Below are 25,096 nucleotides of genomic sequence, written 5' to 3'. Positions count from 1 at the left end.
CGCTACAGGAGTTGATCACAATCATCAAAATCATGGTTCGTGATCATTCCTTTAAATGTTGTGTTTGTTCCTTGACTTATGGAACATTGAACAATATCTACTACATATTTCAAGAATGAACCACGCTAATGGTTCTTATGAAGGCCTATAACACTTGAAAGCTTAAGGTTTTACGGCCATGCGTGGGCTCATAAGATACGTGACTGAGACTACTTCGATCGTTATACGTTCTCGCCCTACATGACTGCGTCGACTAAAATTACGATACATGGGCCTAATATTTAACCAAGCTCATTTAATAACTAGTCAAAAAAGGCTAATTTGTGGAGATACTGAAGTGTAAATGAAGCCAGCTTTAGAATCAATGTAGTAGCATCTACTTAGTAGCGGAGCGAAAGATAATAGCACATTGGCCTAAAATTATAAAAAATCAATATAAAAATTTGGATTTGTGCGCTTTAGAAAATTATTATCTCGCTACACGCGAGTACAAATAGTCTTACAAGTTGACTAGCGTACGATCCGGTCGCACCAATGCAAACACACTGCAAACGCACACTATTTTAGATGTTATTCAAACATTAATTAGAAGTCATGAATTTCCCTTATAATTATGAACAGTGTTAATCGACCCGGATGAAATCATTACTTCAAACCGCATTAAAATTTATATTGAACTGAAAATGCAAATATCCTCAAAAAGGCACAGTAGACTAGTTTAATCCATTTCTGTATCTGCTAAAGTAGGTACTTCCATGACTCTCATTAGTCACTAAAAATATGATGAGCCTGCCTGCCTGAGCTCATCACAATATTACGTCCCCCTTTGTTGAGCGGCTGGATCCGCCGCAGCATTTATTTTAACTTAAAATAACAATGAGAACAAAGTTGCTATTGATAGCAGCAGGCGCTACATTATAATTTCAGGTTGGAACTATATTTGTGCAGACAGACTGCAGTGATTGCGCAACGTCCTACCTTCCATAAATAGATTTATCCCCATTTTCAGTTTTAGAATGGTTTTGTATTGATTTGACCGTTATATCGGTTCATCACTTCCATCTACATGCTTTGTTCGTTAGGACAGATTGAACCGACAGTATTCCACATGATAAATATTTATGTATTGCGCATGCACATTGTATATTAGCTTTTGCTTTGGGAATTTAATGAGACTACAATCTCATGCAGTCTGTATATTTTAGGTGGGTAAATGCATTATCTGGCCAAGAATACAATCCATCCAAAAGTCACAGTTGTATCTATGATTAATTTAAAATTTAAGTTAAGTTTCCATAATGTCGTAATTTTAACTTTAGATCTTATTGTGGGTCAAATTCTATGATCGTTTACGAATATATATATTATATATTAATAAAAACGGAATAAATAACACTTCAAACTATTTAACACAAAATGTAAGATCTTAAAGTATAAATTATTATGCTTAGTATTTTCGTTGGACCTGACATCCATTTGCTCGTGGGTTTTTGTCAGGCGCCAATGCGGCGTGTGCGCAACTTCGATAACTTTTGGTTAATTTTCTTTCTGGGTTTGATATGCTGTTTTGAATTTATTTATTTTTCATAAAATATACTATTTGTAGACAACGCTAACGCCGTATTAGGTACACCTTTATTACATCACAAAAAATCGAGCTTTTTGACATACTGTCAAACGTCTTTGGAACCATAAATACGTGAACTTCTCTTGTACACTTTAAGCTTTTGTATGTTTTAAAATAAAAATTATTTTATTATAATGCCGTGGTAGGGAAACCTCGCACCGATGTTTTTATTTTTTCTCGGCCGGTGAACCTTATCTTACCAGAACTGAAGCTCACTATATGCTAAGTTAAATAACCAAGCAACTGTAGTAGGCATACATACTCCTTTATCGGTTATGGATTATTGTGGTTCGATTTTTTATTTCTAAGGTTTTTAGAAATAGATTTTAAATATTCTATCATTTTTTACTTACAAAATATAAATAAAGGTAAAATTATTTTCGGCATTGGCCATTATTATTAGGACTTAAAGTTTGCCTCTCTTTTGATTATAAATGAATTACAAATTGTTTATAGATACTTATCGTACCTATACTTTGAGTACATGCTTATTTTTTCAAGACGGTTTAACATTCGGATTATTCAGAAAGTTACACAAATACCGCGTTTAACAAGTATTTGCTATTTCTCAGTTAGCGGCAAATAAGTAGTAAAAGAAATCCTAAATCTTCCTATTCTGCATACGTTATGCGGTACGTGGTATTTTTCAATTTCGTCTGAAAGGATGCCTGAACACGCGAGGTAAGCGTGAGACGGCAAACTTAAGAAACCATTTAGGTATTGCTTGCTAACTTTATTTTATATCTAAAATGTCAAATTCAAAACAGAATTAAGTTATCGCGGATTTCACAATTCTGTTAATTTTATAAGCATTTATGTAGTACCTAAATACATTTAATATTTGAAGCGATTAATCTGTGCAGTAGACAAAGTGTACGAGTAACTTGAAAACTTTATATTGCTAACATAACTTTACGAGCACCTACTACGATAAAATTATTACTTAAGTGCACAAGGTGCGCTCGTGGCTCGTAGTAGCGTTCACGTCGTAGCTCCCCGCTACGAACGTCTGACAGCACCGGCACCGGTCCGGTGACGTCAGGTACACAGGTTTTTCACTGCTACGACACGATCGCTTTAACGCCTCTGTATTGTATGCGAGTGTGACGTAACATCTGTTTTGTAGATAGAGTTTTTATGTACTCATGAAAACAATATAGGTAAATTTTCTACAATGGAGTTTAAATATGTTTATTAAGTATTTGAAACTTAAGTTTCGGCGTCAGACATCGAATACCAAATAGAATATTTTTAAAAGTTGTACTTGTTGAAACTTAATTATTAATATTAGTTTCGATAAAGTTTGGAAGTTGGGTGCTCGGGGGTGGTTCGGCGTGGCGCTCGGTGGGCGTGCTCGTCGCGCGGGCGGGGCGGAAGCGCCGCTGTGCGGGGTGGGGGGAGGGGCACGAGCACGTGCTGCGCGCTCACGTGGTGGTGCCAGCGCGCTGCTCTTCGCGTCCGTCGTGCAGACCGTATGAATAATTGTACGGAGTGAATGAATCGATGCGGCGGCAGCGCGGGCGGCGCGGGTGGCGGGCGCGGGCGGGGGCGGCCGCTGCGTGGAGGGGTGCGCCGCGGCGCGCCAGTCTCGTGCCGGTAGTCGGTAGTGCAGCCGAGCGACTCCGGGAGCCGTCCCCGCCGCGTCGTCGCTCGCTCGTAGTCGTAGTGCGCCCGCCGCCCGGCCCCGCCGGCGCCCGAGCCCATGGAAACCCAGAATCAGGATGCGGCCAGAAGCCCCGCCGAGGTGCCCAACGACCCGGGGTACGTCCACAGCCTCCAGGAACCTTCGAATCGCGCTCTTTTCCGTGTCTGATGGTCATTGTTTACTTGCAGGAAGATGTTCGTCGGAGGCCTCAGCTGGCAGACTAGTCCAGGTACGCTCGTCGGTCATCGGCCGCACTCCGCCCGCGCCTCGCACGGATTTGCATCCGATGCACAGGCCGGCGTCGGCTGACCGCCCGCTTAGGTCGCGGAAGACCGCCTCTACTAATCGTGAAATGAGAAACGCGGCTCGTTTCCAGTGATCGAGTACCGTGTTGGGTACATAAACACCGGTAAAAGTTTGATAATCAGCTGATTACTTAACGTGTTCAGAAGTTGTCGTTGTCGGTGGGCTGAAGTGGTGCACGTGATGATATCGGTGTGAGATGCGTCCGGATGGCATTTAAGGCATTGTGAGCGTGTGTAATATGCTGTAATTCAGTTATGTTATCGAGTTGTATTGGCAGTCAGGTGTGCGGTGGCGGCCATGCCGGCTGCGCGCGCACTCGCCGCCGATACTTCGGCCTCTCCACCCCTCGAGCTTGCGAGCTATTTTAGTTCTTATCACCATTGAAATTGAGTGGTGAATTCCAGTTGCATTTTCATAGCCGGCTTTTGCCCCAAACAGTTATCACAACATAACCTCAATCTTAAGTACGTAAAGCTCGGTACCGGCGCGTTTCCGCAAGTCGACTCGTCTATTCATACTTAGGTAGGACAGGACAACAATTGGCTTTAAGTAATATTTTGTAACTGAATTATCTTGTAAAATATTTGAGAAATACAAAACAAAATAGTATTTATTGTTTTATTCCAATCCTTTAACGCAAAATAGGGAAGCGGCAAAAGTAAATTATTTGGATTCTGTAAATATTTTCAATTCATCAAAATTGTAGATAACATCTAAACAAATTGCACAATAAATAGTACAAAGTATAGTTTACATTTTGATAGAGCTAGCGTCCTATTTACCAGGCAGTGTAATGAAGTCCATCAATTCTATAACGCACACAAACAAATTAATTGCGCGCTGCATCACGCAAAAGGTCCGGTGCGCGTGCGCGAGTGATGTGCCGCCCGCGGTATTAGGTCGAGCGCCCACGCTGCACTTTGATCCTCACTATATCTATGCCAACTTTGTTCTTCTCTGGAGATATCTAGGCCGCTGCATCAGCGATTACGGGCCATGCACTCGAGATATTATCGGATCTATCATCGATCCCGCGCTCCTATATTGGGACCTGTCATATCTGAGTGCAGTCCTATGTCGAGCGCACGCAGACAGAATACACGAGCTCGCACTCATGTGCCACTTTTCTATTAACGATTTACTTAACTACTTTTAGACTCAGACTACTCAAATCGTCCCGTGATCTCCTCACGTGATTAACATTATCTGCCAATTTTCGTTTTCTGTTCTCGTTACCACGAGCCTATATACATTTTTTCTTTCCGGTTCCGAGCCAATTTCTTCACAAAAATCTTGTCGCCGGTTAATGTCCTGAGTAGTTTTTTTACATAAAAACTTGTCCTCAAATGACGCTATTTGCTCAAGATGTTTGCACCTTACCGGAGTTAGTTCGATAAGATAAATTTTGATATTTGTATCACGACACACCAACCGTTATCACTTATTTTGATAGCGAATGAAGCGCCCTACTCGCGTTAAGCTCAGAGTTAGAAATATCTAAGTCGTCAATTATCGGGCTGTCTGAATTTTTTAATAAAATCAATCACAGTTTTGATAAGATTGACAGGTTCATACCTACTATTGTGCAATCTATTAATGCTACGTTGTAGACTGACGCCTGTCCGAAAACTAATCATTTTTCGTAAAATTGCCAAGAACATTTTTTCGTTCTAGTGTTTGAACAAAAATCTATTTGACATAACAGGTGATCTTTCTCAAAAATAGATTAAATAACGATAATAAAATTTAATATAGGAGACGGTGTTAGGGAGGAGGAGAGCACATTTAATTCAAATTAACGGCAAATATGATTTGTCTGTCGACAACGACATGCCTCTACATAATTTATTTATTATTCTACTATCTCAGTAACGTATTACAAACACTAATGCGTTCTCTTGATGTTCGAAATGCTGGTAGATATTATTGGAAGTAGTCATAAGGACGACGAGTCACTGAATTCACGAGTCTTCATTTCATTGGTTATTCAGATTAACGGCCCAGATATAAAAGTAAAATCAATTGTTATAATATATAAATATCGGTCTAAATATAAGGTGAGCCGATTGAAATCGTCTCTGCAATCAATTATTGAATTGGAGAAGGCCGATATTACAACTTGTTGCTGTACAATAATGGTAACAGATTTCAAAGCAAGATGATCTGTTTTGTCTTTAACACGATTAAGTAGTTTTTGCCGTCGATCGATTTTCGCATTATTAACAATGTAATTGGAATCTAGATATGTTGAATTTATGCTTAATTTTTTGTCATTTATTATTTATCACGTGCTCTCAATTCGCAAAATGTATAGATTGAATAGCTAAAAACATTTTCTTGTATCGTAAAATTTTCCGTTGTCCGATGGTCCGACGACTTAAAGTAAAAAGTTGGGATGCGGAAACCTTGATACTGTAGCGACATAATAGAGACATGTATCCAGACGGTCAAGTAATCGATTGCGATAGACTGAGCTATGTTTTCGTGCCTAGTACACGAACACTTTGTATAGTTTATATCTTACTTAGTCTCTACATTATTATGTTACAAGTTTTCATCATTAAACATCGGCAGACAGATTTTTAATATACTTAAGATAGCCTGGGAATAAGTTGTTCACAAAATGAAGGTTTCTTAAACAACAAACGACTTTCCGCTACACAATTTCTAAATTAGTATGATGAGGAAACAATCATCAAGGAAATAGCGTGAGAACGAATGTGCACCAATTATACTAAAAATTTCCAGAAACTATACTTATAGTGTAATGACATTTTAATGTCAACCACTGTTATTTTCCATCAATTGCTTCTGTGATTTCGACAAACTACTAGAAGATCGGTTGGTTATCAAGATTCAACGCATGCACTCGGTCAATCGTCCCACCAATTATAACATAAACATAATATTATGTAAATGTAGGCAGACAGTATATGCGCGGTAATGTAGGCACCATAAAATAGTACAAGGATGACATATGGCCGTACATTTATGTGCATTGTAACTAATTATTTGTAGTTTTAAAGTGATTCACGACGAGTGTATTCTAGATTTTCTGAACAAAAGGCTTCTCTATTATCTGAAATTGCTGCAGCGGACCAACATTAACGCGACTCTTGACGTTTGATTGACTTGAGACCTATAAAACTATGTAGCCACTTAAATATATTTTTATCTAGAAAAAACGGTACCCGAACTTTTACTACATGTCTGCCTACACTTTCAGAAAAATCTTATAGGGTTGTCTTATTTTAATTGTTCGGTTAAATCGCGGCCCCACATCATCGACTCATGAATATGACATTACGACATAAATATTATAAGGCAAGTAGTAAAATTAACATATCAATCGGATTAGACTTTATTAACCCTAACAGAAGAACGTAAAAAACTTTCATATTCATAATGTTATTATGATTATATGTATCATAAACATAAGACTCGTATTCTTATTAGACTTCCTCTATCAAATTGTGGCAAAAATACGTCTGAGTATCAACTCTACATAATAATGTGGTACTATATTGAGAGAGAAGAGTCTACGAAACAAATATCGCGTTTATAAATGTTGTTAAATCATTGAATAAATCTGAAGTTTTATAAATTGTATGATTTCGGGTAGAGTCGTTTAATATTGATGTCACATGAAACCAATTTAGGTGATTGAGAATATCGTTTAATCGTCTGCCATTTTTTCTTTGTACAATCTATGAATGTGTTAACAATAAAAATAGGTTTTAGTTTACAGCTTAAATAATCATATGAATACATTGGTAAACCTTTTCTATATTTACCGCAGAGGGATAACTTGTTACTACTTACTATCAACTATCGACAAACTTTTTATGAAAACCTGATCAAGCAAAGCCGTAGGAACGATTACTTCAGTGCATTTTAAATGTCGAACTCTCGATACTCGATAGTGCTTATCGACTGTAGTAAATTAGCACTAAATTAAAAATTGTAATTTACGTATCGCGTTCGTGTGGAGAATTTCGCATTCTAAAACGACTCAATAAATAGTTCTTATGAACGACGCTAGAGGCGCTGATCCAAATTTTATTAAAATGTTGTCGATATCTATTCGATAACGAAGTCAAAAGAGGTTCGTAATCTCATTTGATTATCTCACAATCATCCCTCAAACAGTAGCGCGATTTTCATCTGTCGATACCAACTATCGACAAGCGAGCGTTTGGCATTTTAAATTACTTAAAGATTCTTGCGAATAACGCTAGGGGCGCTGAACCATATTTATATGCAAAATTTGTCGATAATTAATAATCGTTAGTGGTGTGATTTGCCTCATTGAAGGAATATTTGCTTCAGAAAAAAACGGACCGATTTGTTCAGTTCGACTTGAGACGTTTAAAATGTTAGTTGTAAACAGTTGATGAGGTCGTTGCGTGCTCGTTGCCCCCAACACAATACAGATGCAAACGGGATCGACGCCGGACTCGTTACGGTTATTATCAAGACGATTGTTTGCCGCAATCGTGCCTGTGCGCACTGCGTCTTTACTTTTACTGAACCGTTTTGTTATTCAGTTCCCTTTGACTCTTTTATGAGCACGCTTCACGTATACAAATGCTTATTGATGATTGGTAATGTTAATTTCGTTAACGGTACTAGAAATTCAAACATCACTAATCACATGACACTTTTTAGACATGAAGGCGATGTTTTAAACAGCATAATAAATTACGATACACATTTATTTCCCTAAGTCGGCTCCTAACATACAGGGTGTCCCAAAACTCAACGATAATCCGAGACAGGAGGAAAGGCCAAGTCATACCGGTTCTAGGAAAAATAAAAATAAAATTCCATATCACTTAGTTCAGCAATAATAGACAATTTTCAAAAAAGTTAAAATTCCACACCCTTGGTCGCATTTTCAAGTCCTGTGATCACCAATGTCACAATTTCGCTGCGTTTTTTTTTTATTTCGTGATCTTTATTAAATATGCTATTAATCGTAAAACAAATTAATGCACAAAACATCGTTAATTTTCTAAAAAAAAGTTAAGTTTTAGTGAGTCATGGTTCACAAAAATATCGTTAGTTAACTTTGACGCTTCATATTAGAAAAAAAATGTACTACACTACCCTTGGCAAGTTATTTCAAAAGTTGGCGCATTTAATCAAGATTACAAAATGGTGCAACACTTGCCACTTTTCTTGCCAATAAAAATGTTATTTTTATTTGAACGAAGCATATCCTCACAGATGGATCGGACGCAGTGGTTGAATTTTATGGCCTCATCGCTCCCCCGATCTAAACCCAGAGATATTTTTGACTGGGAATGCATAAAAGAGAAAGTCTATTCGAAATAAATACAAAATCTATCAGATCTTCGCTAGAAAATTGACACAGCGTCAGAAGAAATAATACCAAGGAATTTTGCACAACTGGTGAAAAGGTCTTTTTTAAGGCGTTGCAGAGCCTGTATTCGTGCCAGAGGAAAGCAATTATTTTTAGTAAAGAGGTAATTGAGTTAGTCCATAACCAATATTTAATGTAATAAACATAATAGGTATTAATAATTAAAAAAAAATATTGAACGACCCATGGTTCTTATTTAATTTTTCTCCATAAACTAAAGTAATTCCGAATCGTTTTCCTCTGGCACGAATACAGGCTCTGCAACGCCTTAAAAAAGACCTTTTCACCAGTTTTGCAAAATTCCTTGGTATTATTTCTTCTGACGCTGTGTCAATTTTCTGGCGAAGTTCTGATAGATTTTGTATTTATTTCGAATAGACATTCTCTTCTATGCATTCCCAGTCAAAAATATCTCTGGGTTTAGATCGGGGGAGCGATGAGGCCATAAAATTCAACCACTGCGTCCGATCCATCTGTGAGGACATGCTTCGTTCAAATAAAAATAACATTTTTATTGGCAAGAAAAGTGGCAAGTGTTGCACCATTTTGTAATCTTGATTAAATGCGCCAACTTTTGAAATAACTTGCCAAGGGTAGTGTAGTACATTTTTTTTCTAATATGAAGCGTCAAAGTTAACTAACGATATTTTTGTGAACCATGACTCACTAAAACTTAACTTTTTTTAGAAAATTAACAATGTTTTGTACATTAATTTGTTTTACGATTAATAGCATATTTAATAAAGATCACGAAATAAAAAAAAATGCAGCGAAATTGTGACATTGGTGATCACAGGACTTGAAAATGCGACCAAGGGTGTAGAATTTTAACTTTTTTGAAAAATGTCTATTATTGCTGAACTAAGTGATATGGAATTTTTTTTTTATTTTTCCTAGAACCGGTATGACTTGGCCTTTCATCCTGTCTCGGATTATCGTTGAGTTTTGGGACACCCTGTATAATGAGACGATACATTAGACTTTGTAGGAATTTCTAAAATGCAACAAATGACAGCGATATGTTCGTCCCATCTATCCGCGTCTAAACAGTTCTATTTTTATTTCAAGTGGAGTAAAGTATGCAGTACTATTTTTATAAAAGTTCTTAGGGTTGAGTGATTATATATCTTTCTTTTATCTCTAACTAAATATGTAGAGATAACGGTATCATTGATGGACTCGAACAATTCCTTTTAAATTGATAGAAATTATCATTAAATTTCCCGTGAAGACAAAAGCTCGCGAACCCGTTTCGCACTGAAAGGGTCACAACTCAATTCCTTAGTCGATTGCGAGGAATTCACCTTCCTAGTCATCTATTATTAATCCGGAGATTTTGCATACGTTGAATAATGCAACAGCTGAGTCTCTGATGCAGAACGAACGGATTGTCCTTATTTAATTTCCACTTTGAGAGGTTCGAGGAAGCGCCGACTCGCGAACTCGGGTACCAATCAGGTAGAAACTTAGTGTTACCAACAAACATTGTTTTGCCTCGAATCGACTTCACTAATAAGTCTGCACTGTACTTATCGAGAAAGCTTCTTATTACAACTAAGAAGTGAACAGTAACACCCGTCTCGCTGCGATCATAGCGAGTAAGACATTCGTAAAACGAAACCAAGCACGTCTGGCTCTCCTAAAAAAATCTCAACAGGTGCTTTACCGTTTTAAAGTCTAATAGAAGCACAGTGAATTGTTCGACTATTTTAAAACTAAAAATAGCTAGTGTTTAAAAACATTTTAAACGAAGCGGCCAGAACAAAAAATGAATTATATTTTTATAAAAATCGAAGCTGATGCGTGTTAAATGTTCAGTATAAATCCTTTAATATGGTCCTATTGAAACGTATCCATTGGTTGAATATTTTCAAGCATACATCTCAACTGATTAAAGCCCAAAATAGTTAATACAGGCTATTCTAAATCAATGCGGGTTACTGAAAGCCGCAGGTGCTCATCAAAGCTTCAAAGCGCATTCAATGTGTATTAGCCAGAGAGGAACATTATTCCGTACTAGTCGGTCAGCGAGTGATCTGACAGGGAAAAGATTTAGCAAGTGGTCAAAGAGGAAAGAGTGTGCTCCGACTGAAGAGCCGACCGCATTACCGCAAATCGTGGTATAATCCCTCTTACAAAGAGCGCCGTGGTCGTATGCGAGCAAACAGCAGTTTGGGAGCCGGCTAGGGACCGGATACACGTTTCGTTTTGCCAGTTATTTCGGCCTGGCCGCAAATAGACATGGGAGTGCGTGTGCGAACACTTCTTTACAAACATAAATCAGGACACAAAAAAATAATAAATCATTGAGGAGCGTCTAGCTTTTAGCGCGTAATGTACGACAGGGCTGAAGTTTATTTGTTTGCGTTTTACGTCATAACTGTCTAGTCACGATCGGTATTATAAGCTCTTTTGGATTAATAGCGATTTATATCCGGCAGATCAAAATATAGCACAGCTATTTGTTTTTTATGAGACAAATAGGTAGCGTAAGCGCATCTTCATAAGTGCCGCTCATAGTAATAAAAAATTTGTTATACAGTCCCGCTGAACGATTGGAACTGTAAATAAAAGATATCTCGTTGAAAGCAGTTTCGTGTGAGATGTATCTTGGTGATAGATAACTATTTTTATGGTAAATAGTCCAGGATTAGGACGACTTTTACATTTTCTGTCACTATTAAAAATTGTATGATTCTGATTTTATGTTTACATGCATAACACCCGCATGAATATGCGTCTTCTTATTTTTTTTCGTTGAACATTGATTGACCTGAATACAAATGTGGTTCATCCGACTCACTAATAATACTGTCATATCCATTTTGTTTTATTAGCTTTTTTTCTACCCGCTGCCGAGAGCTTTGAATCAAGAATTATTGTTTAGGCAAATATCATGGAAATTATCTTTATGCTGCCAACACTATATTCATACGCTGAAAATTTAAATTGTTTCGTGTGTGATTTAAATTGTTCATATAAATCTTGTAATAATTGTTCACAACGACCTATATTGCTGTAGCGTTTGATATTTTACTAAATATTTTGTATTTAGATGTAGACATTCGGATGTTTCCAATTTTCCCGACGAGGCCGACAATCCGCCTCGGTATTCTTGTACGTATGTAGGAACAAGGAATATTTCTCTGCGGCTGCCGGCTTGCATAACTCGTGCAATCCGTGCATCCAGACGCACATCTGGGAACGTTCGGAGACGACACACGCCGCTGCGTTGTTGTCATTACTCATCTGTCGCGCACACGACTTCATGCTCCCGAGCCGCTGTCGCCGTTTACAAAACGCCACATTTCACGATTTCTTCTCACAATAACAGTCTTTAAACCTCTCGCAGCACGGCATAATTCCAATTCCCAAGTTTTTCTGTGTACATCCGCGCCGAACTTGTGAAACGACGGAGCAGCGAGTCTTCAAACGACATGCTAATTGACGGCGGCGTGAAGCGCGGGCTAAAAGCTGGGACTATTTTTTCGAATTTTTAGTCACGGTGTGATATTTGTTCTTCGAACAACTATTATAAAAAGTTCACTCGATTGACGTTACACTGCTGTGTGGCGTTACATTACAAGCAAAAATTTTGAAGTTAATTACAGAACGGTGGCTTGTATTACAATAGAGAATGACATTGTTTTATGATCTAAGAACTAATATTAGTATAACGCGTAATCGTTACCGTCAGACGTCACATACGGACTGTTATAAATTGCTTTCGTATAAAAAATAATAAAGTAATCTAAATTATAGAGTGTTGGCGTATAGTATTAGTTTGACCCTAAATCACAGTGATATGACAATCATATTTCACAAGTGACGCTTGTAAATGATGCAATGCGTATAAACGCGTTATTTTCTAAGATAAAGTATAAAGATTTTGATAACAACATTTTGATAATGTTGTAGAGACATTGCGCAGTCAAGTTTTATTACGAAGATTAGTATCTGTAAGATCCGTATCGTCGATAGCATTAAATAATATCATTTTTAATGTCATCAAACTAATTGTAGATTGTAAATTGCTATTTTTGAAACAATCAATCACCTGGTCTCGATGCGATCGTGCTTGTAATAAAACACTTGTTAAAATACCTAATCACCTGACCTTTTTTTAGAACAGTGTTCCTACAGTAAATAAAAGTCAGAGAAAATTGTCACTAGTCTCCAACCGCATCTTATTTAAGTACTTGATAAAGGAACCAGTTTTATAAACAAACCCAGAAAAAAGATTACTTGGTTCCACAGGAAAATATTTATATTCATCTACCTCCTCCTTTCATTTTCTTTACAAACAGGGGTTGATAGTTTTTATAAAATTGTCTTGATACTTGAGACATAATTCCGCCTTCATTTTTGAACGTGAAAAGAAATTAACTGTTGACTCTGCGTAATAAATATTTATCCCGGTGGTCGGAAAAGATTGTTTTAAGTCCTCCCTGAAGAAACCTTTTGGTGTTTGAAGAAGGAAGCTAAAGCGCCTTTATTAGATTTTCTCTGTTCAGTGAGATGTATCTTATACATAGTTTTATTGAGCAAGTTTCTATACTTAATTTTATTTGGGGTAGAGGCTCGCTGCGTGTTCATCTTTTACGATATTTTATGCTATGGGTATACGGACATTGATCTACCCGATTCTATCGGCATACTTGCTCTCGATAAGAGGGGCAAGTGTATTGAAGAGGTTACGGCATAGATCGATCGGGGAACTTTACAGATTTCTACTGACGCAGTAAAATTTTTAATAGGTTATTTTATTACTTAATACTTAAAAACCGTGGAGAGTTAGTAATTTTGCATTATTTATTAAAATAATTAATATAGTAATAGAGTGCTCATAATGTTTAACGTATCAGTTAAAATGAGACAAAAATGCGCCTCACACTTTTTCAGTTTATACATATCAATGTGATATGTTAATATAGACAATAAAAATGACTTACTTTAAGGCTTCTAGTAAGAATAGAATCATATCTGTTTATTTTTGGCTTTTTAGTGCAGAACATTTTTGGTCCTTGAAGACTGGTAATATTACAACTTACTACTAAAATATTTTTAACAACGCCAGGATCGCTTTACCCACTTTTACAGCTTGTACGACATATCTTAATTTACATAAAAAGTTATTAAACCAGGTACAGAAGGTATCTAGAGCGGTAGAGCTCCGTTAAAGTTGAGGAAGCACGACCGTGACATTCTTTACATGAAGTTACTTAGTCATATTACAACTCCTATATCATCACTGTAATATCACCTCGCTCCTTACGGCTAACATAATAAACGTGAACTTTGAAAGACATAAAGTATTCTATATCATTGATGTTTAACTTATTAGGTCGTACCTACATTCATTTAAACTGTTAATGTCAGTAACGTTTGAATTATATCAAAGTTCACACATTTAATTAGATAATGTGGGTGGAATACATAAATAAGATATTCTTAGACATAATTGACGTAATTCATCTTGTGTGTATGTACTGTTACCGTTTATTTATATTAGATGCGAATCACTGATTGAATAGATGAATGCGGAGTTAATAAATTAAATTGATTTTCACAAGTCTGAGGTTTCTCTCAGAATTTGTGTGCGGTTTCAGTCGGACAGTTTGACCTGAAACTTTAGAAGCTATTAATCTAATTAATAAACCTAAAGTTATAATAGTATGAGACTAATGTCTTTTAACTGCCAAAGTTATAGTATTATATAGGTATGTATCTGTTGGCCACAATGTCTAGGATTTTATTCTTAGCTCAGCAAAAGTTGAGTTGCTTTTTTGTACGATTTTTATTGCGACCTTCACGTTGGTATCATGGGTCATCATCATCTTATATATACTTCTTCATAGTTTTATAGGATATATCTTATATCAATTCTTTGATAAATAAGCATATTGATACCTCGTTTTACATTTCTTAGAAATGACAAAGTATAAGATTAGAGACATTTATGTCATCTAAAGGTAAATTAAAATGTATTTCATTAGTGTATTTTTACGACTCTTCGTAAAACTATACTTACGTCCTTGTTGTATATTATTCCGAGACAATGAGACCACAATGAGAATAAAACTACTGTATGCTTCCAGCAACATGATATCCTGTCTTTTAGCGAAATATTTCAGCTCCATTAGTTTATCCGTCTAGACTGAATTAAGCTCACACGTACATTCCACAATACTAGAATGCTGGATAATACTATTGTTGATTTTCACTACTCTAAAATAATCATTTAGTTATTATCCTTTAAAACTATATTTATGTGCAGCTATCAGTGAAGGCTGTGAAGGAAGGGTTTTTTTATTTAAGCTAGTATTTCTATCAAGTCCTTGGGAATGATGATGACTTCCAGTACGTAAAGCAATCTTAATTCTCAAAAGATTTACGAATTCCATTTTTATAGCTTCATGCTTCAAATTACTTCTATGATACATACACAAGTAATCATTTCGATGTCTGTTAACTTTAGTAAACATTGATTTTGTATTCTAACATCGAGCTGCCGAAAGTATATTCACGATATAAGGCAACGACTGAAGTACGAATTATTATTCCGGGCAGAAACGGAAGAAATCACACACATCCATGTCCCGCTTTATTTAGCCCCACTTCTGTAAATAAAGAAATGCTAAGCGCTATTTTATTAACTTCTTCAACTAACTTATTGTTGAGCGGAATAAAGATGAACGTACATTATATTTTGGCGCCGAAAGACACACTAAGCTCCGTTTTCTCAATCTCTCGCTAACATACAGAGAAAGCAGCCAAAAATAAAAGGTCACGTTCGCATTATCGGAGCTTCTATTGAAGATTATTGTCAAGTTTGTTACGATCACTGTCTAAATATGAAATGGCTTTTTTGCTAACTTACTGTGATGGACATGAGGTTGCCAGGTACATATCTTATTTACAGATCACAAACGTTTGTTTCGTTACAATCTTTTGTGATGTAGGTTGACTGGCATCGTTTGATTTCTTATATATTATATCTATAGTTCTATATGATATAAAAACTCGCGCAACTTATTTGATGTATCTAGCCGATACTTATGATTCAAGGTATCCACGTCGATATCCGTCGGTGTGGATAATTGAACGTCATCAGTTAATCATCGTGTTCAGTGTCATGCAATATTTAATTAAACCTTCATTAAGTTCGATGCGGGCGAAAGTAATTACCCCGGGCATTCCAACAAGCTCTTCTTACTTAACGACAGGCGTTATACACATTAATACCGCGTCGAACGTCTAAAGAGAGGATAATGAGATACATAATTTCTGGGAAGACAAATTAAATGGGAGGCTTTAAATTTGCTATATTTAATGTGTGTAAGCTTTATTTACGCGTGACGTGTGACGCAGCTTTAGATCAACTTTAATGATTTGCTTAATTTATCTGCTGTTGTCTTGTGTCTAGATGTCTAGGGCCCTGTAATATTCCTGATTGCGTTGGTAATGGAATCTTAAAATTACATTCCAATATCATAGGAATTAGGATGTAACGTGCTAATGTTGAAAAGTTTCTGACCAACTGCATCGAGATTACTTCCAGTGTTCAATTTACTAAAGCATTCGAGGAACTTCTCTAAAATGTTACAAGTATGATGGATATTATCAAATGTATGAGAAATTATCGCGCTTTTCACTATATTTCATTAATTTGAGCTACGTTGGTGGCATCTTCATGCAAATTTAGTTTCTAAAACGTCTGTAGCCCATTTATTAAGAACATCATTTAGACGCGGCCGTCCTACAACTTACGCACGGAATGATAAGCATCTTACAAACTTTTTAGATCAAGATTAGTAAAATGAGAGAAAATAACAAGTCTGAAAGCGTTAAAAATCAACGAGTAGTCAGAATGATGTCGGAAGCTTCTATAGTTTGTGTATTTTTGTCCACCTATAAAGTTCAAAATTTACTTTCTCGTGCATGATGTACGCGTTGAAAGCAACCGTCCATATGTTCTAAATTAAGACTTTATTTGGTAATGTTCTTCTGTACAAAAAAATACAGGGCGCATTGTGGTTCTAAGTTTGCAAGTAAGTTTACTGAAGGTAGTGTTTCAGGTGGAGCAGACTGCTGGTCTCTCCGACGTGCGGCCCACAATTAATGGCCCTTTCCGTATACTTGTGGAGCACCTAATGGATGTCCGCCGCGCTTGTCACCGATTCACTCTATTTTCTGTCTATATTCTTAAGTTTTGTTGCACATTTTATATACTTACCCAGTTTGAAATTTTCTTTAGTAGAAGAAACAAATTACGGCTCTGTCATAGACTCTTTTATACGAAATTAAAATTCTTGTAGGCTATTGACTTGTCAAATAAAATAGAGAAGCTCCACTTACGACAACTGCTGTCGGAACTTATTAAAGGTGTCTAAAAATAAATAATATAATTACGATTTATATGATAACTTATAGTGCAGGATTTATTTTCTTATAAGAAAATATAGGTGTTTCAGTTTTATGCAATGGCCACATGATTTGAGTGAAAGTGGTTGGATGAAGGCCAAGACTCATCTCTATGTCACGATATGCTCACGAATGCAGCAAAATAAACAAGTTTGTGCCTGTCCACATTTGTGATTTAACATGATTCTCGTAAACCTATTAGGCACTGGTCATTTGTTTGTAGTCAATTTGCTATTTACGTACAACTTTATGGAAAAACCTTTCCACTTCAATCCTGATATTATAAATATAAAATGTTTAAACGCAGAATGTCACAGACTGGCCACGTGTAATTTGGGATGTCGTAATACTTTTTTCTTTACAATTAATGCGAGGAAACTCGCTGGCGAATTTATTTAAATATGTTTTGGGAGTAGACTCGTTGCCTACTCATAATAAAATACTATACATTTCTTGAAAAACAGTTTTCTAATGTTGTCGAAAATATACATTGTAAGTAAACCTACAGCTACTCTGTACACAAACGATGTCACAATGTTTGAGTTGACTAAACTACATTATGAATTCGAAGCACGTTGTGATGTCGATAGCTAATTATATTAATAGGAAAATTTATAAACTTCTGATTAAAGCAAATTATTTTCAGAGACCTTTCGTCCGCACAACGCAGCGTTAGCTGTGTGTAGGCGTCAAAACATAGTCACTTGCTATTTACAAGTAAATGCAAATGTTAGCTTAGGCAAAGGGCACTCTGTACTCGAGCGCGATAACATACCGGGAAAGGGATTAAATATCGTGACTTTGTCACTTGGAGCTTGTTTGTAAACTCATATCACCAACCTCAGGTAAAATATTTCAACCAAAGTCCGACACATTAAACAAAATTAAGTCCATTACAGATAATAATGAACTCGACGAGTTATTTTTATGAATAGCTTTTTAAGATACAGAATATGACTTTACATTTTGTTATGAGGGGAATATTATATTTCTTCGAAAACACGAAATGCAACTGCGGTAACTAGCGCTGGATCTAATTATTATAAAAATTTCTAATTATTATAAGTTATACCTAGTAGTGGCATGGCAATCACCCTTATGTTTTAAAATAACCGAAAGAAGGTACAAAGATCGGTGTATAGAACTACAAGTCTTAAAATATTAATGTTATAATTTCCCCGCGTTATTTCAGGCGATGTTTTGTATGATGACGTATAAAAGCCACGTGTTCGTCGTATTCTCTTAGTAGTGGGTGTAAGCGGCCATCGACCGAAAATTGCTTAGCATTATCAAAGGCTGAGACTTCGCGAAGCCTTATCTATTCCGGCAGTAAGGTAGGTCGGTAACAGAATTAACTTAATGTTATTCAACCTTATTCAACGTATTTTTACGGCAATTTGATCTTGTTATTTCAAATTTAAGTCACGATTAGACGTAGTTGTCATTAAAATTATTGATCGTGGAGTCTATATAGAGTTTAGAAGCGATTTAATAACACATATAAAGACGGTAAGGTAAACCTCAATTGTAACAACCTAAATGATGACATATTTACGTTCCTTACGTATAATAAGATATGATTATAGTCTTAGGTCTTGAAATGACTGTAAAGAGAAAGCCTAGCGAATGGGACAGTTAATGAACAGGGTTGTTATTACATATAGTGGAAGCACCGAGGCGTTGTCGCGGGCGACGTCGCGTGACGAGCTAGTCTTCAGTGTAAAGAAATATTTCGCTTCAAGACGTGAGTGGTGAGTGACAGTTAGCTGGGTCTCAGCTGAGACTAGTTACGTTAGTTTGCGAGACGATTGCACACACGCGACCTTTGCGCGGGCGCACGCACTGCACGGCTGGCCTGTGATAGCCCGCACTAATCCACTTAGAAACCAATACCGGTGTCACGTCATTGAACTTCGTTACATAACCAATGTTTATTATCCGTCCTCATCGAGTTCCAGGAACGTCACGCCCTGCCACTACACTCTCAGTTAAATACGCTCCTACAGCGAAAATAAATAGCCGATCGTTCATTAGTCATACTCCGAACTTTATTGGCGGCCAAAACAAATTTAACTATTCATAAATCCAAACTGGTTTAGATACATTTAAATTGATTGATTGCATCTATATACGAGCCGGGATGACAAGATAAAATATGTTTATGCACTTTCAAAATAGTATCTGCATCGGTGCACTTCATAAACTTGAAAGTATTTCAGCCATGCCTCTGTGTAGTCGGGATAAAATGTACTGTGTACGTACACTGCTATGCGACGATCTGGTCGAAGATAAGAAAAATCCACGAGAACGCAATAGCAATTTCGTAGAAGTTATTACCAACATTATTTGCTGGAAATAGCAACGACTAATGACTTCATTGTTTTGAGTCTTTTCTGATCTCTTTGCTATGTTGGCACATGCATGCGGACGTATGCAGAAATAAATAAACAAAAACTTGAGTCCATTCACTCCGCGCTGACATTTCTACGACGCCGTTTCGTGCCAATCTGCCTATTTTATAGTATTCATTTTTATTGAAGCTTCGTGATAAATGTTTCCTGAAAATATATTTAATTGAACAGTTCTTGTAATTCCAGTAATGAAAGCAAATGGTTAATATCAGAGGTATTTACACCGGAATTCCAGTAACGAAATTTGACAATTGCCAGACAGGAAAACGAATATTTTTATGGGAAATTTATTTAAATAAACATTACGTTTTATTCTTTGGTTACAGATCGGCAAAAATGGTTTGTAACTTTTTTCAACTGAAGTGAAGGAAGCTTCGTTTAATGTTTAATAACGTATGCCTGTAGCCTTGTACTGGTTTTAAAAAGATTAATAAAACGTAAGCATCAAAATCTCAAGCATTTATTTTGGAATTTGCAAACATGTATTGAATGTGGCAGCAATATTGTATGTAATTAGTTATATTGGTGGGTACAACATAGTGATCAATATGCCGTGTCGCGGTCGACTGGCAACGTATTATTCTTGTTGCTCTAGATTATATGCATTTGTCGTTAAAGATTTATGTTTAGCTACACACAAGTAAAGCAAGTATTATCTTATTTAACAGAAAATAGAATATCACACGCACGTTATCGCCGAAATATTTTTTTCTGAAGATTTTCGTATCGCAGATGAGAAAAGTCATAGATTTGAAAACGATAATAAATAGGTTTGAGTCATAGTTATTTTTGAAGTACTTGAAGTTGCTTCTGATAAAACAACGCGATGAACAAATAACTAACTACACGCTGTTGTCATAATATGTCCAAGTTATTCATTTTACGACTCTGTATTTTAGGATACATTGTGTGCTGCGGTGAATTAGGATTATTTTCGCTCACGCTTTTGAACAACATAGTTTTAGGCAATTGCAATAAAACTAAGTAAAATTATGTATCTCGCAAAATTATGTGTTTTTAAATGTAAATTTAAAAATAGGGCAGAGTTAGATTTTTATTTTACTCATCATGTGACTTTCTGGATTATGTAAATTCAATATGGCGGACGTAAAACCGAAGCTAATGGTTTTAAAATTTATTTTTGACACAAAAATGTGTCAACTAAAGCACCAAACAATTTATTTAGTGTTTACGTGTAAAGTCCCCGCAGACAGGATTTATATCTCTCTTTAAAACCGCCTCAGTGTGTCAACATGACATGAAATGATTTGCTACGACATACTAGAGGGATGTAGCTCTCTAAATAAAGTAATATAGTGGCGGACACGGCGCACGCCGCGTGCTAATGCTTTAGAGTAGTGGGACTAGTCGGTAGTCACAATTCATCACGTTTTGTATGAAACAATGAATTGCCTCCATGAGTGTGTGAGCGCACAAAAGAAAAATTGTCACGAACGTGCGCTTGCGCCGTTACCGAACTCTATGTGGCCTAAATAAGCATGTTTAAATACGTCTTGTCAACTCTACGGCAGTCGCGTATACTACGTTTATTTTTCATAGTTATTGCGCGATAAAAATCTTATATCGCGACAGATATTAATTGTAAATAACTTAGATAGCGAGTGTTAAAATGTTCAGATATAGGTATTCAGGTTTATAATTTGTTGTGGATTTTGGTTTTAACTGGAAGTGATTACCTTAATATAATTTTAACGATCACTTGTAAGCGTGTTTGGCTCAATTGGCTACAGTCGCGCAAATATTGACAAATGCACGTGAGAGTTTATTAGTTACTAAAATTTTAATACGTATTTTACGACAATTGAAATAGGCATCAGCTTAGCTTTCCGTCAATCATGTTCTAGCCTAATAAACTTGAAATACGAAATTTGCTGTTGTTTTTAATTTATTTGTATTTGAACGCTCGGAGACGCACCGTACATTCCTATACTCATAAACTAGAGCAGTATTTATTTTCAAGGCAAACTACAAAGCTGAAATATTATTTTGTTATATTGTAAGTCTATAATTAAAGTGTGAAGAGAGTCGAACTGTTTCAAAAATAGCTGTTTGTGTGACACCGTAAATCTCTGTTACGACGAAACTTACTGTGTAAATCATTGGGCCATGCGCACACTTAATGGTACATTGAATTTTATTGCACACTCATAATAATAAAATTATGTCATAACCAGTAATTAACAACGAAGGCGATTATTAAATAAGATAAACAACCGCCTCTTGTTTATATTTACTTGAATTTTCTGTCAAGGGTTTGTCGACATGCGTGCTTATACAGTTAGGGTTGTTCATTTTAAATGTGATTAAAAACACCATTGTTCTGCGGGTGTACCGGTACATTTGACACAACAACACTGCGTATAACGATTCTCAATTAGTAATAAAGCGTTGGTAAACCGCAAGTCTGCAAATGCATCGCGCCGCGTAAAATCAAATTATTAGTAAGTTCACAATATTCCATTTCTATTTCCACGTAACCTCTACAGCGTTGCAGCGCTACAAATTCAACCGCTATCCGTTAATCGTGTACATTTACAATATATTAGTTTCGCAGGTAAACAACACATTTCATCGTGCGCGGCACGCGTGGTTAACGTTAACTTAATTTAATAGAAGTGCCCTATCGTAGCGTAATGATATAAATCGCGAACGCAGCGAGCTACTAACAGCTAGTTTCCAATGAATGGGTCAGTAATCATCTGCATTTGAGGCCATTATCTCAATTGGCGAGCGCTCAATGAGCGAGCGACCTCCACCGCCGGACACCGCACCCGCTCCGGTTACTCTACAATGCTTGTTTGTTTGCTTTACAATGTGCTTTTCTGTACGTACCAATTATTTTTTCAACCGAATATACCTACTTTAAAGTAATCTGCATTATTTTTGAGCTCCCATCCATACGAAGTAATAATATGCGCTTTGAAAATTAATGAGTTTACTATCTCATTAATTATATTTTGTTATCGTCGTATGTATGTGAATCTGGAACACATTATCTCGCGGAGAGTAAATCATTTGATTATGACCGATTTACCTATTTATTTATAGTAGACCTCTAAACAGTTGCGATGGCAATGTTTTAACTGAGACTCAGACATTGTTATTATCGCTGCTGTTGATAATGTAAATTACATAATAATACGTGTTGTTTAAATCTAAACATTGCAAATTTCGCATTGTTTATTGAAAAAATACTCCGGAAAATTTTATGATTATTTTTAAACTGGATATTTACTACATAAACCGTTTTGTCTGAACGCGGGAACTGTGTCGTCATTATCTTCTGTTTTAATATAACTATTAGCGTAAGTAGTTAGATAATATTAATTAATATTTATTAATAACATGACATCTTTTCCAGGTGTATCTACACTTAGTATTAACTCATAAAATGGTAATATTTATTCCGACAAATTATAATAACTCACTTCTTGTTGATGTAGACTATACTTAAGTATTTCTTATTTACCTTCACTATTGTCTCAGTCTATTATCGTAAATTACGAGCAACATCGAGTATTAGTTACCAATTGCTGCAATTGTGTGTTAGTAACAGGTGTATACTTTACGTTAGACATTGTGTTTTTAGTTACCTAGACTATTGTATTCATAGAACCGACTAGCGGTCCTAGTATTTTTATTTCGAGTTTTTATATTAAGTAGAACATGTCCAATTGAATTTTGTTTTGAGTACAAGCAGACACCAGAGTACAATCCACTCTAATATATTTAGTGTAAACAGATCGAACCTAAATCTTCCTCACCGAGTACTAGCAACGTATATGAGCATGTTAGATGTAAGATGCCACACCCCGTGCAATATAACGGTGTAATTATTGAACTACCCCCCTGCCTATACTATAAGAACATCCACTATATGAGAATTACTGACACGTTAGATTCACGGAGAAAATATTTTTCCCAGGGTTACGCAAGCGGTAATTGTGGTGGAGCACCTTAGTTGCCATCTTCCGAAGTTTGGTAAGTGAGGCACTCCATTTATACACAGTCTGCCCGACGTGATTCCGGAGAGAAATATTTTGTCGATTGTACCGCTCATGCCCTGTTCACACAGCTTATTGACACCAACAGAAACAGTGCGGAACATAACGCATAAATAGATCTTTCCCGGGAACCACCGGAAGCATATCTCACACCGTAGTCTAGCCGCTTGAGACCATACAGAGCTTACTAGATAGTTGAGCGTCTAACGGTCGATGTCACGCTATGCATGATTACGATAAGAGCACGATTATTTTACTATATCTTGTTGTTCACTTTTATGTATATTGTGACGCATTTTAGTGTTTATTGCACATTTTTGATGTATTTTTTACTTTCACCTTTTGTACTTGTATTGAAATCAATTTTGATAACTATGTTATATTCTAGCGCTACTTCGGAGGTAGGTAAAGCGGGCTGATATCAAGAAACCTCTCTTGGTAATTGTAGAAGGCTGCAGGAAGGGCTTTAGCTAGTGAACCTGAGCGCAAGCCAAGTGATCCGTGTAATGGAAGGCTGAGTTTGGCTCGGTTGCCTAGCTCCACCAGTTTTATGCATATGTTATTTATGTAGGAAGTTGCCAAACTCGACAGTATTAGTGATGTCTCATTTAGCGCTACTCGAGATTTTTGTTTGATGTTGCGGTAAGCTCATTATTTCCTTGGTAGTGGGAATACTTATTTAAATCCTGGGTAAGGGTCGAGTCGTATTTATATGCGGGTGCCGTGCAAGGCGTATGCGCCGGCAGTCGGCAGACGACACTCGCCCCTAATCCGATTATGTGTAACAAAATGCTACGCGCAGCCACTCGCCGCGACTTGGTGCGGGGACGTCGCCGCTCTCCGACTAGTTTGTGCAGTGTATGTTACATACAGCACTTGCTCGCATCGTGTACTTTGTGACTTGAATTTATGTGAGCAACACCCACCCACTACCCAGACTAACTTATAATTATCTCTTTAAACTACGTGCGATTTATTTTGCAAAACTAGTAGTAATGAGAGAGTAAAAATAGATGGTAATAAATTGACGTTTTCATCATCATCAACTATACGCTGAATATGGTTAAAGCTGTGTTATTCATTAAATATTTCTCAGAAATCGAGTTTTTGCATCCCGGAATTTTGAGTTTTACTAGTCACAGATCTTTAGAAATCTCTATAAAATCTATGAATGTAACTTGCGAGCAGTTTCCTCTCCATCATATCTTATGTACTGTAATATAATTTAACTCCTCACTAATATTGGAAAAGCAAATTTCTATTCAATTACGT

General features: G+C 36.5%; 1 protein-coding gene across 5 annotated transcripts in view; it reads left to right on the top strand.

Moving 5' to 3' along the window:
• Window positions 1–3,117: 3,117 nt before the first annotated feature.
• Window positions 3,118–25,096, top strand: part of Rbp6 (RNA-binding protein 6) — a 471,739-nt gene continuing 449,760 nt past the window's right edge. The window contains exons 1-2 of one of the 5 annotated variants that reach the window (XM_076113243.1): window positions 3,118–3,388; window positions 3,461–3,501. In XM_076113243.1, coding sequence (XP_075969358.1) covers window positions 3,330–3,388; window positions 3,461–3,501 — 100 coding nt within the window. In that variant the 5' untranslated portion in view covers window positions 3,118–3,329. The remainder of the gene's footprint in view (window positions 3,389–3,460; window positions 3,502–25,096) is intronic. The other 4 variants (XM_076113245.1, XM_076113242.1, XM_076113244.1 and 1 more) reach the window with 4 other exon arrangements.

The sequence above is a fragment of the Anticarsia gemmatalis genome, chromosome 4 (genome assembly GCF_050436995.1).
Source record: "Anticarsia gemmatalis isolate Benzon Research Colony breed Stoneville strain chromosome 4, ilAntGemm2 primary, whole genome shotgun sequence".
NCBI lineage: Eukaryota > Metazoa > Arthropoda > Insecta > Lepidoptera > Erebidae > Anticarsia > Anticarsia gemmatalis.
Note: the sequence above shows the minus strand (reverse complement) of the source record. Positions and strands in the feature narration are given on the sequence as shown.